At 40.3% G+C, this 15,893-nt stretch overlaps 1 protein-coding gene across 2 annotated transcripts in view; it reads left to right on the top strand.

Annotated features, from left to right (window-relative positions):
- Window positions 1-15,893, top strand: part of POLA1 (DNA polymerase alpha 1, catalytic subunit) — a 717,861-nt gene that overhangs the window by 546,059 nt on the left and 155,909 nt on the right. For both annotated transcript variants that reach the window (XM_073616430.1, XM_073616431.1), the window contains exon 35: window positions 10,827-10,943. In XM_073616430.1, coding sequence (XP_073472531.1) covers window positions 10,827-10,943 — 117 coding nt within the window. The remainder of the gene's footprint in view (window positions 1-10,826; window positions 10,944-15,893) is intronic.

Here is a 15,893-nt window from a genome sequence, read left to right as displayed (position 1 = left end):
AGAAAACAGTGCAAAATACATTTTCTTGGCACTAGAGAAGAATCCAGGAATAAGGGGAGGAGAAAAATTTCTGGTGTCCCTGAAATGCAAAGCTGTCACCTTTTCACATAACGTAAAGATCTGCATCCAGAAGGCTAAGGTCAGAGGTAAGGCCACCAAATATGCAACATGGTCCCCCTCACTTTCACACAGTGCTAGCAGTGGTCCATGACAGAATGAAATATTGTTTGGTTGATGAAAGGGCATTTAGACCAACGTGTCAGGAACATCAAGTTCTTTCCTGAGCCCTGGTCACAGTATTAAGTTAGTGTGTTGGGGTCAGTGAAATAACTGATCAAGTCTTGTCCACAAGCAGAGTTACGATGGGGAAGGTGGGGAGGTATTCCTGATTTAGAAGAATGACATAGAGTTAGGAAATAAGATGAATGGGGGCCTGAGAGAAATAGACCTAGGTGGGTGGGAGGGAATTATTCTGTGGTTAAAACAGTGATCGGTTCAAGACGACCAGTTTTTAATGCCATGGAATTAAGCCCCCACCCACCTACTTCGAAAAGAGGCCACATAAAGGCCTGCATAGTTTTCAATAGAAGGGTCATGTGGCCTTTATAACAAGCAGAGATATACAAATGAGGGCAGAAAGGCTGGATGTATCCAAAGTAAAGAGGATCAGGAAAGAAGAGTCAGAGTGATCTCTAGGCTGACCCACAGTTTATTATTGCTCTGAAATATCCAGTCTAGGATGTGTAGCACTGTCTTGTAACACATTACCAAGTGTGAAAGGCCTAGACCCCTTGATTGTATGCAGCAAACTGGGACACCAAAACATGAGGGGGGGTTAGTGAGCCCACCTATAATAAATCAAGGCAGATCACAGTAGAAGAAAGATTTGGAAGATCGAGATGGGGAGGTTTTAAAAATGTATAAAAAGCATTGCAACTTGTCCATTTTGAAAGCGTTCATGCATCTAAGCCAAGAGTGCCTCTTCGAAGTCCATTCTTTAAAACTGTATTAAACCTAATAAACATGTATTAAGGATGCAATCACACTGGCACTTGGAATCAGTCCGAGCAGTTCACCTCCTGCCACGAACTGTGCCCCTGACCACTTGTGATCTGGAACAGTTTGCTTCAATGTGGGTGCAAACCACACTAGTACACAGACTTCTATGGAGACTTCTATGGAAGAGATCACTGTGGGCTGGAACTCAGGCACAGTTCCATTAAAACAGTCTCAGTATGAGTGCAAACCTAAAGTAGATCTATAGGCAAAACTATTTAATCTTTTCTTTTTTCTTTTTTTCTTTTTTTGTGCCATCTGTGTCCCATTGAGGAGATTTATTGCATTTATGTTCTTTTTCTTTAGAATGTATTTTCACCTGGTGATCCAGCCAGAAAGTTTAACAGCCCAGGCTGACCAGAAAAGGTTAGCAGAGGGTTGAGAGAAACTATTTACCACTAACTAACTTGTGCTTACAATGGTCAGCTTTGTATTAATTTTTGTAAAAACCTTTATCCCAAAAGCAGATCAAAACTGTTTGTAGTAACTTTTTTTTTAATTAAATGTTAACTGGAATCAGTGGCAAATCATCCATGGTACGATGTCCCACATTGCACCCATGGATGCTTTAGGGTGCCAGGATAGGCGTTAAAATTCACCTTTAACTGTGTAGAGGATTCCCCTGCACAACCAACGGCACGGGGGTAGGGGGGTGGCTGGTCCCAGAGAGAAGGTAGGACTTTTCTGCTCCATCAAGAATAAGCAGTTCTCATTTGAGCAGCAGGGAGTTCAGAATGCAGGCGGATGGCTGGTGATCTATACAGAGTGCCTGCCTGGACAGAGCGGGGAAGAGCAGGGGGCCAGAGACTGGGGGACATTGAAAGGGAATCAATATGCATTCTTTGAAGCAGCAGGATGTCTCCTGTGGCTCAGCCCTTTCTGGCATGTCATGTCTATCAGCGCAGCAGATGTGAGAGCTGGACACCTGCCTGAAACGTTCTGCCTCCTGACCACACTGCCATTCCCATGGTGACCCCGCACCTCTTTGCTCACCGTGCTTAATTGGGACTGCATGAGCCCCACAACCTGACGCTGGAGAGTTTCTCCTCTGTCCTAGAACACTGCCCCCTCTGCCCATCACATGTGATGCTGCCCCGCTCCTCTGATGCTGTGTTTCTCCTTTCCCACTGCCTACCTCCTGTGACTGCCATACACTGGCAGCCTATGTTAAAGCCTTATTCTGAAATGCATTAAATTCATTATTTTCCTCAAAATTCTACAAACAATACCACAATGCAATGTGAAAGAAGCTTTGTTTGAAATCTTTGCAAATGTACTAAAAATAAAAAATAAAAAAAAGGAAAAATCACATATACACAAGTATTCGCAGCCTTTGCAGTGGCACTCAAAATTTGAGCTCAGGTGCATTCTGTTTCCACTTATCATCCTTGATGCTTCAACAGTTGATTTGACATGATATGGAAAGGCACACACCTATTTATATAAGGTCCCACAGTAAACCATGCATGTCAGAGCACAAACCAAGCCATGATGTCCAAGGAATTGTCTGTAGACTTCAGAAACAGGATTGTATCAAGGCACAGATCTGGGGAAGGGTACAGAAAAAATTCTGCAGCATTGAAGGTCCCAATGAGCACAGTAGTCTCCATCATCTGTAAATGGAAGATGTTTGGAACCACCAGGACTCTTCCTAGAGCGGGCTGCCCGCCCAAATTGAGCGATCGGGGGAGAAGGGCCTTAGCCAAGGAGGTGACCAAAAATCCGAGGTCACTCTGACAGTGCTCCAGTGTTTCTCTGTGGAGAGATTAAAACCTTCCAGAAGAACAACCATCTCTGCAGCACTCCACCAATCAGGCCTGTATGGTAGAGTGGCCAGATGGAAGCCACTCCTTAGTAAAAGGCACATGACAGCCCACCTGGAGTTTTCCAAAAGGCACCTGAAGGACTCTGACCATGATAAACAAAGTTCTTTGGTCTGATGAAACCAAGATTGAATGCTTTGGTCTGACCGGCAAGCGGCATGTCTGGAGGAAACCAGGCACCACTCATCACCTGGCCAATACCATCCCTACAGTGAAGTGTGGTGGCAGCATTGTGCTGTGGGAAAGTTTTTCACCGGCAGGAACTGGGAGACTAGTTAGGATCGAGGGAAAGATGATTGCAGCAATATACAGAGACATTCTTAATGAAAAACCTGCCCCAAAGTGCTTTGGACCTCAGACTGGGGTGAATGCTCATCTTCCAACAGGACAACAACCCTAAGCACACAGCCAAGATAACAAAGTTGTGGCTATGGGACAACTCTGTGGATGTTCTTAAAGGGGTTGTAAAGGTAATTTTTTTTTTTTTATTTAAAATAACAAACTTATAATACTTACCTTCACTGTGCAGCTCGTTCTGCACAGAGTGGCCCCGAACCTGGTCTTCTGGGGTCCCTCGGCGGCTGTTTCAGCTCCTCCCCGCAAGCATTTACCACCTTAATGCGAGCTCCCTCGCATGGTGGTGAGTGCTTGCGGGCGCGCTCCCGTGATACAGCGAGCGGCTATAGCCGCTCGCTGTATCACTCGGCCCGCCCCCCGGCGCGCCGCGTCATCGGATGTGATTGACAGCAGCGCGAGCCAATGGCTGCGCTGCTTTCAATCCATCCACTGCAGCCAATCAGCGACCAGGCTGAGCTGCAATGAGGACGAGCAGCGAAGATTCGAGGCGTCAGGTAAGTAAAACGGGGGGGCTGGGGGCGGCGGTACTGTCAAAAGTTTTTTCACCTTAATGCATAAAATGCATTAAGGTGAAAAAATTTTTATCTTTACAACCCCTTTAAGTGGCCCAGCCAGAGCCCAGATTTAAACCCTATTGAACATCTCTGGAGAGATCTGAAAATGTCTGTGCACCAACGCTTCTCATGCAGCCTGATGGCACTTGAGAGGTCCTGCAAAGAAGAATGGGAGAAACTTCCCAAAAATAGGTGTGCCAAGCTTGTAGCATACTCAAAAAGACTTAAGGCTGTAATTGGTGCCAAAGGTGCTTCAACAAAGTATTGAAAAAAGGCTGCACCTATGTACATGTGATTTTTTTTTTTTTTTTTTTTTTTTTTTTTTTTTTTTTTTAATAAATTTGGCAAGATTTCAAACAAACTTCTTTCATGTTGTCCTTATGGGATATTGTTTGTAGAATTTTGAGGAAAATAATGAATTTAATCCATTTTGGAATAAGGCAGTAACATAACAACAAAATTGGAAAAAGTGAAGCGCTGTGAATACTTTCCGGAAGTACTGTACTACCCACCGCCATACACTTCGTACCCTTCTCCCTACACATGCTACTCTCCTCTGTAAACGCCACACTGTAAATTTCCTGTTTAGCATTACCACATTCTGCGCTATGTAAATTGTCTCAGGCTCTATTTAACAACAACCTTTTGAGCAATGCCTAATATTTAGTGCAATTTAAATCGTGCCCACATTTCGCGCACCACTTTTTCTTTTTTTCTTTACCTTGATCCCTAGGGCCCACTTTTGATCTTGCACATGGGCCCACTGATTTCATGATATGATCCTTGGTGGAATTCATTTTCAATGTGTTGGTCAAATCCATCTTAATCTGCTAGTCTAAAAGTGCTGTCTTCCAAAGGTGTCTGCTTTACTACTTCATTCAGAATGCAGACACCCAAATACAGGAAGTGTGTTACTGCCTCGAATCACCATGTGAAATAAAGGAAGAAAACCTAAAAGAAAACAAATCAAGCCACCTCATTGAGCACTGGTGAGCTGAAATTTATTACATTTTTATTTTGGGGTTTAATACCGCTTCATAACGCATTCTGTAGAAGGGACATGTAGTTAAGAGTGTAAAATCTAGAGTGGTTCATGGGTATATGAACCCCTAGCTCCTTGATCAATGGTTTACCAAAATGGGAGCAAAAATAATAGCAACTGCTGCTCAGCAGTGTCGAAAAAAGCGGGGTGCGGGCTTAGCACATGTATATCCACTCATGTAGAGTGGTCACTCATAGATCGTTCACCGTGTAGGGTGCTAGTGCCGTAACCAGAGAGAGAGCATATATCACAAGTAGCAGCCCAGCAAAAGACACTGGGAAAGGGTTACGAATAGCAGCAGAAATCAGATCATATTAGAGCTATCATAAAAATCTTAGGTTTTTATTATATTGTAAACAAGTTGGAACAATATCAGACCCAAATATATAGAAATTTACAGCGTCCCCAAGGCTGGCCTATTGGAAGTCACAGTGATGAAGTAATCACCATACAAAAAAAGAAATTAAAAAGAAAACGTCTGGGCGCCGGGTGACAACACGTGGGCAAACTGTCAGATGAATAAAATCATCATGGAGGTAATTCCTAACGGAAGGAGAGAAGCCTGATTGGCTAGAAGATTGAATGATAGCCCAGCCGCATGTGGCCCCAGGGGAAATCTCAATAGAGGAAAGGAGAAAAGCTAGTAAATATTAGTGTAGTATTTCAAAAGAGCTAAACCTGCTCAGATTATCATTTATCGTCCTGATTAGTCCATCTAGAAATTAATCATGACCACCTTATGAGCTAAAAAGAAAGTTCTTTTTTCAAAATGAAGTTCTGGTTGTATGAAAACAATAGCTCATATAAGTCTCTGTATCGGTGTCAGATATACCCTTGGTTAGAAGTGGGTATCTAAAGTGAATCTTTAGGTTGAAAACAGAGATGCTCTGGCAGTGAGTGAATTAGGCCTACCATTAGTCTTAAATCCACAGGGACGGCACAATTGTATTTATCACAGAATGGTAAAGTAACACGGTAGGGGGAGGCCTTTTTTCATGCAGTAAGTTCAGATGGCACAAGACATCCTTGAGCTTACTAGTCGCCCTATAGTGGAGGTACTTTACTGTCCTAAATAGTGGATGTCAGCTTGTCTCCGTCCTTCAGAGTCCCATTCGGGGATTTTGGTGTGGCCTCTGCTCTCATTAGTGCCAGTTAGTACTCCGGTTGTGGTCCGAAACTTTCAAATAGATGGATGTTCGGCTATATGCCGATCACGATCGGGGGTCTCATATACCCATCTATCATCCTCTGTTTCCATGAGCGTCACATGACGAACGGCTGTGACATCAACGCGTTTTGATCATTGGACGGCGGGCCTCACTCCCTTTCTATCGTAATTTCTTTGTGAGGACGCCGCCCATCATGTATTAAAGAGGTAAGTGTCTTACTATTGTGATGTGTGGTTGATCTTCAGAGTAGCCAATTACAGCAGAAGGGGTCGTGTGAGCTTGGCTCATAATTCAGTCAGCGTCACCGATATAGACTTTTTGCTTAAAGCGGTTAGCAAAAAAAGGGGGGGGAAAAAGAGAATGAAAAGGTAAAAAGTCAAAGAATGTGCAAGGAGGGCTGCTACTTGCGATATATGCTCAGCAGTGTCCTGTTTAACACAATTTATTTATGGGTGTTCACTTTGTAAATGGTCAGTTGACTGAGCAAGCAAAATTCTTGCAGTATAAAGGGAAAAGCTAGCCTGATATTCAAGGCATACAGCAGCATGTATAAAGGAATGGGGAAAGGGGCAACCCAGACGTATCAACTTGCTGATGTGCTGGAAATTTTGCTGTTTTACTTACTATCATGTTACTTCTATGTTACATTTATGTACTTTATAGGAGTCCTTTCTTTTCCTAGTTAACCAGGGCACTTTTACCCCCTTGCTGCCCAGGCCAATTTTCAGCTTTCAGCACTGTCTCACTTTGAATGACAATTGCGCAATCATGCAGCACTGTACCCATATGACATGTTTTCATCTTTTTCACACAAATAGAGCTTTCTTTTGGTGGTATTTAATCACCACCTGGGTTTTTCATTTTTTTGCTAAACAAATGAAAAAAGTTTCTTTGTTTCTGTTATAAAATTTTGCAAACAGGTAATTTTTTTTCTTCACTGATGTGCACTAATCATCCGGACACTGATGATCAGTGAAGATGTCCCCTTTTACACTAGCCTGTTACCGGTCTCTCTGAGCACTGTGACAGCACGAGGAAAGGCATGCCAATAATCGGCTAGTGTGTTTACATCGTGATCTGCTGTGATTGCACACAGCTGATCACGTGGTAAAGAGCTGCAAGTGGTTAATGTACTTTATATTTTTTTTTTGGCCCAATTTAATGTGTGATTCATTGTTCTTAGCATGCTCTGTGTGCACTGCATCTTCTGAAGTCTGTTCCCATGTGCATAATCTGTCAGGAGCTATTTGATTTATTGACAGACAGCAGGCAAAGTGCTGAATGGTTCCTTCAATAGATACTGTAGTAAGTGGTGACCCCTTATTGCTGAGAAGGTAGTTTGCTTTGAGAGAGCAGAATAGAGTACTTTTGTTAAGGGGAAAAAAAAAGCTTTGAGTATACTACTTGGCTTTTAGATGTTCATATAAAACACACCACACTTCATACGTAACTGACTTGGAATAGAATTCTATAGCTGTATGAAAAGTGCATTTCAGAATATTTCAGCTGTTAGGTTGATCTTTCCATTGTCTTTACAAGACCTTGATGTGTTGTTGGCGGGGGGGGGGTAATTTTTATTAATTACTATTATAGAGTACATGTAAAAAAAAAAAAGAATTGTGAACACCCCAGTTTTGGAAAATTGAACTGGGAAAGGCTGTATTTTTAATATAAATAAATAGCAGATTTACTAACTGATATTGTAATAAATTCAGTTAATTTTTAATGTCTATGGTTACACAACATTTAAATGGCAGCTTCAAAGTCTGAAATTCAGACGACATTCATATTTGCAGGGAAAGATACTAGGTTTTCTTTGCTATTCCTAATTTGGTTAACATGCACAGGGTGAACTTCTTTTTAGGACTTATTCACACCAGGTGCAGTAGGACTGTTGGATGGCTATTCCAGAGCTGTCCTACTGCAAGTCAAGGCAGATGCCTTGTTTCCTATCTTGGTGGTGTGCGCTGGAAAAAGTACAACATGCTGTGCTTAATTTTTTTGGCACAATGCGAAGCAATCGACTGCCTTGCACCACACTGCGGCCAGTAGAACTTAATAAAATGTGACTGACATTTCATTAGCATTTTTTAAAAAAAATCATTATCTGTGTTTGGGTTACTCTGGTATACATCAGTGCTCACGTGGTGTATGGCCATATGCCAAAATTTTTTTTAAAAAAAAACCCTTTTTTTTTTTAATGTATATTCTGCGAACAGCCATTCATGACTCTGGCCGGCTATATGCAGCATCTAGACTTTCAGGGCTGGGGAATGATGCTGGAATTTATGTTGCACAGGTTCAGTTGCCCGTGTGCATGAGGCCTAAGAATAGTAATCCTGGGTACGACACCTTCAATATCTAGACAACAGCAGCTCACATATTTGTTGCCCCAAGTTCCTTTTGTTGACCTGTGAAATGCATTTTATTGCTTTAACTTTGACATATACATTTTTATTTGGAATGCATTGAGTCTCTAGTTTGATAAAACGCATGAAATCACCAGGACTGATTTTCAGTATGTCCAATGCAAGAACCTATGATGTGATTTTGTATTTAATTTTCATTTCCACTAATGATAATGCTAGTTATTGTCATTTGTGAAGTGAGATTGCTAGATATGAAGTGCAAACATACCTAAATAGAGACTGAATAGAAATGTGATAAACATAGAGACCTCTTTTAATGGTAATTATAACTGTAAGGAAGTGGCTGCAAATTACATTATGTCTTCCATACAAATGATGAGTGTGTCAGCCTGTTTACCTGAGATATAGTTGCTGTTTGTATTAGAACGCAGGTGCGGTGGCAGTATTTTTGCCCATGCATCATTGCTGATTTTTTTTTTTTCCTGAATTTTCAGCATGGGTTACTGTACATTTTTTACTAGCGCATCATTTTTTTTTTTGCTGTGTTGTTGCTTTGGTCTTTATGTGGTCCAATAAACATTATTTAGTTCATTTTTTTTTTTTAGTTTACAGGAACGTAATTGAAACGTTTTCTTAATACAATAAAAAACAAAAAATTATCAATAATACAGAAAATGCAGGCCTAGCGGCCAAAATAGTGATACGGTTACATGAAACTTAGGTGATTGCAGTAGTAGTCGTACAATCTTATACATTTTTTTTTTATTAAACATTAAAGCAGTAGTGAATTGTTTTTTCTCTTGATAAGCCTGGTATGATACTAAAATACAGTTATACTGATAATGTCATTGAAAATTGTTTGCAAATTGCATTTGACCTTTAAGCAAACCCATGCAATGAGTTTGCTTTAATGCCTCCCTCCTCAGCAGCACATACTCTCATTTTACGTCTTTCTCCATTCAGCTACCTATGTATGGAGTCACTCCAGTTGGAGCTTATACAGGGCTAAAGGTGGTTTCTTGTCCCCCTTGTGACAGTGCTGTGCCAATCACCAAGCACTAGAGTTGTCACCATAAAGAGAAGTGTCATGTGCTTCTTGTATGCAGAAGTACCAAGTAATTTATATGCTTCTGATCCCTGAGCAGTACAGAAAAGGGAACAAATTATTTTTATGTTAATAGATCCTGGGGTTACTAGGCAATTTTGAAAATAAAGGCTGTTCCCTCTGTCTTTCTTTTCCATGTTCTTTTAATAGTTGCCATCACTGGCTCAGGCCAGGGTGGTTAAAGGTTTGTTTGCATGCAATTCTATAACTGCAGACATCTGATAGAAGCTTTGCTTGGAATTAAAGTGAGCAGCCTGCATATTTCTCTCATTAAAGTTTTCTATGTGGAGATACCATGAGTGCTAGATAACAAACCCCCTTAAGGGCTGTACACACAGGCTGAATACAGGGCGGCATCAGCCAGTTCAATAGAAACTGGCCAACATTCAGCCTCTGTGTATAGTAGCTGGTCCAACAGAAGTCGGCCGAAGGGCCATGACCGTTTGTTCTGGTGGGGGGGGTTAGTGCCCCTGTCAGAACACAATAGCTCACCGGAGAAGATTTAACATTGGATAGTTAGTACATTGGCTCCTCCTAAGATCTTTATATATTTTTTTCCCATATAGCCCGCTTCTAGTGTTCTTATGTAAACATCCCTTGTAATAGAAATAAGGATGACAGGTTCTCTTTATGAAGAGATCCGGGGTCAAAAAGACCTAAAATCTCTCCTTTAGCTTTAAAAGCAAAAGAGCTAAAAAGTTTTTGATCTTTTGCTTTGATTTAAATAAAATGTTTACTTCCACTCTGGACCAAAAGTGATGACATGATGTTGCTCTGGTCCTCCAAGGCCATAGAGGCTGGATACTGTTTTAGGCCTGATTCACACTTGCGCAGGTTGCAGTTTGCATATTGCAGTTGCATGTTACGTTTTTCAATACATGCTTTTCATCCATTGAAGTCTATGGAACCAAAAACCAGAAAAACGTTCCTGGCCCTTTCCATGAAATGCACAGATGTGAACTACATCCATAGGAAAGCATGTTATATGGACTGTAGTGTGTTTCTGCAAAACTAAAAACGCCCTAAAAAATGCATAGGTGTGAACCAGGCCTTAATCCTGTCCCTATGGGGTCTAGTTATATGTTTTCCACACAGCTTTCTCTAAGTATTACCACATTTTTTTTTTTCAATTAAATCCAATTAAAAAAATGTGAGTCTTTGGAGAAAACTGAGAATTGTGTAAAAACCTCTATAAATAGTCCCCTTTAAAGAATTTGAAATTACCTGTAGGTGCATGATATAGGTTAACTGCTTTTGCCATTAATGTTTAGTGTTGCACAATATATTCAAATCTGGTTCCTGATGAATACTGAACTGCAGTGTAATATTTTTGCATTTGGATTATTTTCAGGGCTGGCTAGTATGTGAAGAGCAGACCTGCCAGAACCGGACACGTCGCATTCCCTTAAACTTTTCTCGCAGTGGGCCAATCTGCCAGGCCTGTATGAAAGCAACATTAAGATCAGAAGTAAGTCTCAAATGTGATGTTTTGCTTTGTCCCCTGACTGGTCAAGTTGTTGGTATTTATGCATGGGGCTCTGTAAATTAGAGCTCTGTGCTTTGTTGTACAGCTCAAAAGCAGACTTCCCTGTGGTACTTTGAACAGAAGATGAATACTGGTCCACGATGTTGTCTTGTACAATGCAGGTATTTTAAAGCAGTCCTTAACCTAATACAAAAATTTTCTAAAAAAATAAAAGTATTCCAAGATCTCCCCCTGTTTTTCAGTTTTTGTAAGGTACAGGAAAAGCAACATCCTAGTGTACAGCCTTACCTAGCTCTCCAACATGTTATAACCAGCCTATGTATTAATCTCTTGGCGCTGACAGCACTGCTTATTTGGGTGCAGTATTGCAAAAACAGCTGCGCCAAAAGCACGCGTCCTGAGTGCGTCCCAGCACAGTTAGACGGCCAACAGAAAGCTCCCAATCATGTGACAGCCAATCACAGTGGTCACATGACCATAAACCCTGCCTCCCAGCATCTAAAACCCCTTAAAGGGCTGGCGCCAAAGGGTTAAAGTAGAACTATAGGCAAACTTTTTTTTTTTTTTCATTATAGATGGGGTAAAGGAAGATCATAACTAGAGATGTAAAATTTCTGTAAATTTTGAGGCTGGGGGGTTCCCAGAAATAAATTAACCCGGAAGGTGAAATGCAGCGTACATAAAAGTACAGCTTAAACAGTAAACTAAGCTCGTTTTTAAAAATTGTATCGTTTACAAATGAAATAACAAGGACTGTATGCGTATAAGAACATTTCAATTATACAGGTGTCATTTCATGTATTAATGAAGGTATTTTTGGGAGGTTTGGAAACCTTCCCTACTTGAAGATGCTGCTGGTGAAGAAATAATTTGTGATGATTCAGAAGCAGCAGAAAGTGTTTCTGGAATGAGAGGAAAAGCTACTCGCACTTTCATTATGGTCCTCATCATTTCATTCCATTTTTAATGTCTTTTGGGCACCTCTGGCATGCTTTGTCATCCTTATAGCATTTGGAAAATAATATTTCTTCTCACAATAGTTGAAAATTGCAGCTTTGCTCTCAGGAGAAATTGCTCTAAACATGATGTGATGATGAACACTAATAGGAATCATGTATAGGTTATAAACATAAACTAATTTTTCAGTCAAATTTACCCTCTTACACAATTATGGCCTGATGAAACAGAAACTATCATCTACTGTATCCCAACAATCACCCAACTCTAGGAGATACAAGATCAAGCCCATACCACAAGCAAACTTAACTGGAGCTTTTTCTCTACAGTGCCCCCTAGTGACAGATTTGCATATTTCTCTTGTTTGAGAGCTGCATTGAGAAGTACAGTGTTTTGTGAATTGTATTCCATGATTTGCTTATCTTCAGCTGAAAGAACTTGCAATAATTTAAGGCTTTACAATACAAGTCTCAGAAATCTGTCATTAAGGTCTTCATGTTGTATTGTTTGAATACCATGACATAGATGTAGTATTTATCATTGTAAAAGAACATATTCCACACTACCTTATTTTTTTCTAATTCTTTCTGAAAAAAGCAAAAAAAAATTCAGTTTTTTTGGGTTTCTTTTTTTCTGGCCTTCCCATCTCTAGTCCTAACTATTGTAAATTTATTTTTTTGCCCTCTGAGCCTCACTTCCCGTCCCATAGCCAAAACGGGTTATGAGAAGAAATTCCTACGAATTAAAGCATAATTAAACTCCGCTTTTATCTTGTATAAGGCTTATAAGGCAATAAGGCTTACCTGTAGGTACAGTGAATATCTCCTAAATGTGCACCGTTTAGGAGATATTTACATGTGTAACAGCCAGTAACGTCACTGGCGCATGCCATATATTGAGAGAGCTGCGCCACAACCGTAAAGCCCACACGCATTGCTCAGAAGTGACTTAATTGTGGCTCGGCCATTTAAGAGGCTGGATCCCGCTAACCTGGAAAGTATAATGGCTGAGGATAGAAACCCTGTCAGTGGTGACAGAGTGCCGCTGGAAGGTTTGGGGTTTTTTGTTTTTTTTTCTAGGCAAGTCAGTCATGTGCTAATATGCAGTGCATACCAGCACATTATGACTTGAGCCTGCTGGGGGACCATCTTGGTTTTTTTTTTTTTTTTTTTTCTTATCACACTTTACTAACGCTTTAAGGGAATCCCTTGGGGACACCCAGGTCACCAGAACTAGCGTACCTATTGTAAGGTTTCCCTTCTGTTTTTCTAGGGACAACCCAAAATTTTAGATTTTCTTTTATGATCACTTTTAATGATCATGTTACACGGGACACAAAGAGAGGGTGAATCACTTTTATAAAGTTGCAGTCCATTGATGGCTCTCATTCCTGGGGTTATACGATTCTTTCAAGTGGTTGCACTTTGTGCTATTATATACTATTTTTATATATATATATATATATATATATATATAGCTGCAGAAACAACTGTTAAAGTGTATGTATAGTGAAAAATGTTTTTTGTTGGAATTGGTTAAAACCCCTGCCAGTTTACATTATGCCGACTGTATGCCATTGGGGAAATTTCTTTTTTACTTTCTGTCCCAGAAACCCAACAGGATGTTAGAGGAAAACTTACCCTGTTTCCCCGAAAATAAGACCTAGCATGATTGTCAGTGATGGCTGCAATATAAGCCCTACTCCCCAAATAAGCCCTACCCTGTTTCCCCAAAAATAAGCCCTACCCTGAAAATAAGAGCTACAAGGGCTTATTTGGGGGGTAGGGCTTATATTGCAGCCATCACCGACAATCATGCTAGGTCTTACTTTTGGGGAAACAGGGTAATATATATATATATATATATATATATATATATATATATATATATATATATATAATTTTAAATGGTGCATATGCAAGTCAGTGAATGGGTATTCATAAAATTATATGTATAGTTTGCACCAGGCCACTAATGGTTATGTAAAGCAAGGTCATCAAATTAAAGTTGCTAGAAAATGAGCTCCCTGTACAAATAAGCTACTGCACTTCCCGCTTGCCCTTACTTCACTACAAGACATAGTAAGGACATGACAATTAAAGGAAGAACCCACTGAGAGCAGTGAAATGGAGTTGGGTGATGCCGGTAACTGGAGAGTTAAGTAATCACTTACTTTTTTCACATGGAGCTCTGTTATTGATAGCTTTAACTCAGGAACAGTCATTTAAGAGTAAAGTAGTTTACATCGTTATTGGCAACTAAATGTTATTTCTTCAGAGATGTTTATAATTTATATTTGCTTTTCTAAGGGAAAAATTTACAGAACACCTATCACTCTCATTAAACTGCCCATTGTGCGCATGCCTTTATTATTTTTTCTCTAAATGCAAATTTGATACATACTCTTGATTTTTCATTGCTGCTAATTTACGCAGTAATGTTTGGCACAAAGTACTTTCTTTAATACAAATAATATAGTCTCTATTACAACAGGAGTTAATCCCTGTCCAGCTCTAGTTTTTCAATAATGTTGAATCTCTAGGAAATTCCTTGGTAAACAAGGGTCTATGTCATCTGTTGAAATGTAGCCGAGCTCATACGAGGCGAGGCTTTCTATTCGGGTCCTTGAGTCTGTATTATATGGTGTTATGATTTCTTTGTGATGGCGTCTGTCTGAGTGTTAGAGGCCTTAGCTTTGCTTGGCCTCAACTAAGCTTATTATGCTTTTCAAAAAAACATTTCCAAAGCTGGTTGTAAGCCCAGTGGCTTACCACTTGTGAATGATTACAGATTTTCCTTGTTTTTGGTACCCCTCTGACCTCACACTCCCACCACTTTTATTTCACATTGCGAAAACCATCCACTGCACATCCAAGTTTCATTGAGCAGCCTAAACCCTACACATTTTGGTGTTAAGTAAAAGGAGGGAAATCTGCTTAACTCCTTCCCCAACAGAGCTCTCCTAATGAGAAATTAGGAGACTTCTGTAATTAAATTACATAGCTGCTGTCACTATACACTTCTTACGTTTTTTTATTTTTGTGATGAAAAATAAAATGAATGGAATAATCAACAAGCTATGCAGATCTTCTATATGTTGCATACCACACGGTATAATGCTTTTAGATTCATGGGAAACGCACACCCTAAGGTCAGACTTCATAAAAAAAAAAAAAATAAGAATTTTTCTTGTCCTTAGCATCCTGTCAGATTACACTTGTTAGCAATTACACATGTACTTCCTTTTTCTTGGAACAGACAATGTTTATTGTCCTCTAGCTTTAACGCACTGGGGCTCTCGCTGTTGACATTTAATTGGTGGATTAGAATTGATTTCCAGGGAATCTTGTAAGCGGTTTTCGTATTTGCAATAAATAAAAATATGTAGTATCCTTGCCAATCTTTTCTGCTGTTTCTTACGCCACCAGTATAAAATATTTTGTAAAATAGTAATTGCAGGCAGTAGAAACAGTCAAATGAATACAGAGAGGCTTAATGAAGAGAGAAAATGATTGGTGGGGTAAAGAAGCACAGTTCATCTGCAGGGTGAGGCCTTAATGCACCCTAAGCCCACTTACGGATTGAAATTCAGCCATTTCAGCAGGAACCTACCAAATTTCGATCCATCTATGGGCAGGCTGGTTGTACTAAAGTCAATTCCTCTGATCGATTTCAGTACAACCAGCCTGTCTGTTGCTTTTTTTTTTCCTTGTGGTCCCTGCCGGCAGCTGTAGCTGCTGGCAGTGATCATTGTGTTCTGACGGCAGGGAAACCTCCCAATGTCAGAACACTATAGCGCAGCTGGAAGGTATCTCTCATCATCACTGACCATTATGATCTGGGGCCCAGACCACGGTTTCCTGCTTGAGTCAGAACACTCCTTGGAGTGTTCTTTAACTGTTTCAGGCATGGCTTCCCTCCTATGTCTGAGTTTATTGGGAAAGTTTGTCGTGTTGGCTGGCTCAGAATGCAGAG

The sequence above is a fragment of the Aquarana catesbeiana genome, linkage group LG02, assembly GCF_042186555.1.
Source record: "Aquarana catesbeiana isolate 2022-GZ linkage group LG02, ASM4218655v1, whole genome shotgun sequence".
Lineage (NCBI taxonomy): Eukaryota > Metazoa > Chordata > Amphibia > Anura > Ranidae > Aquarana > Aquarana catesbeiana.
The sequence above is the reverse complement of the archived record's forward strand: the minus strand, read 5'-3'. Positions and strand labels throughout refer to the sequence as shown.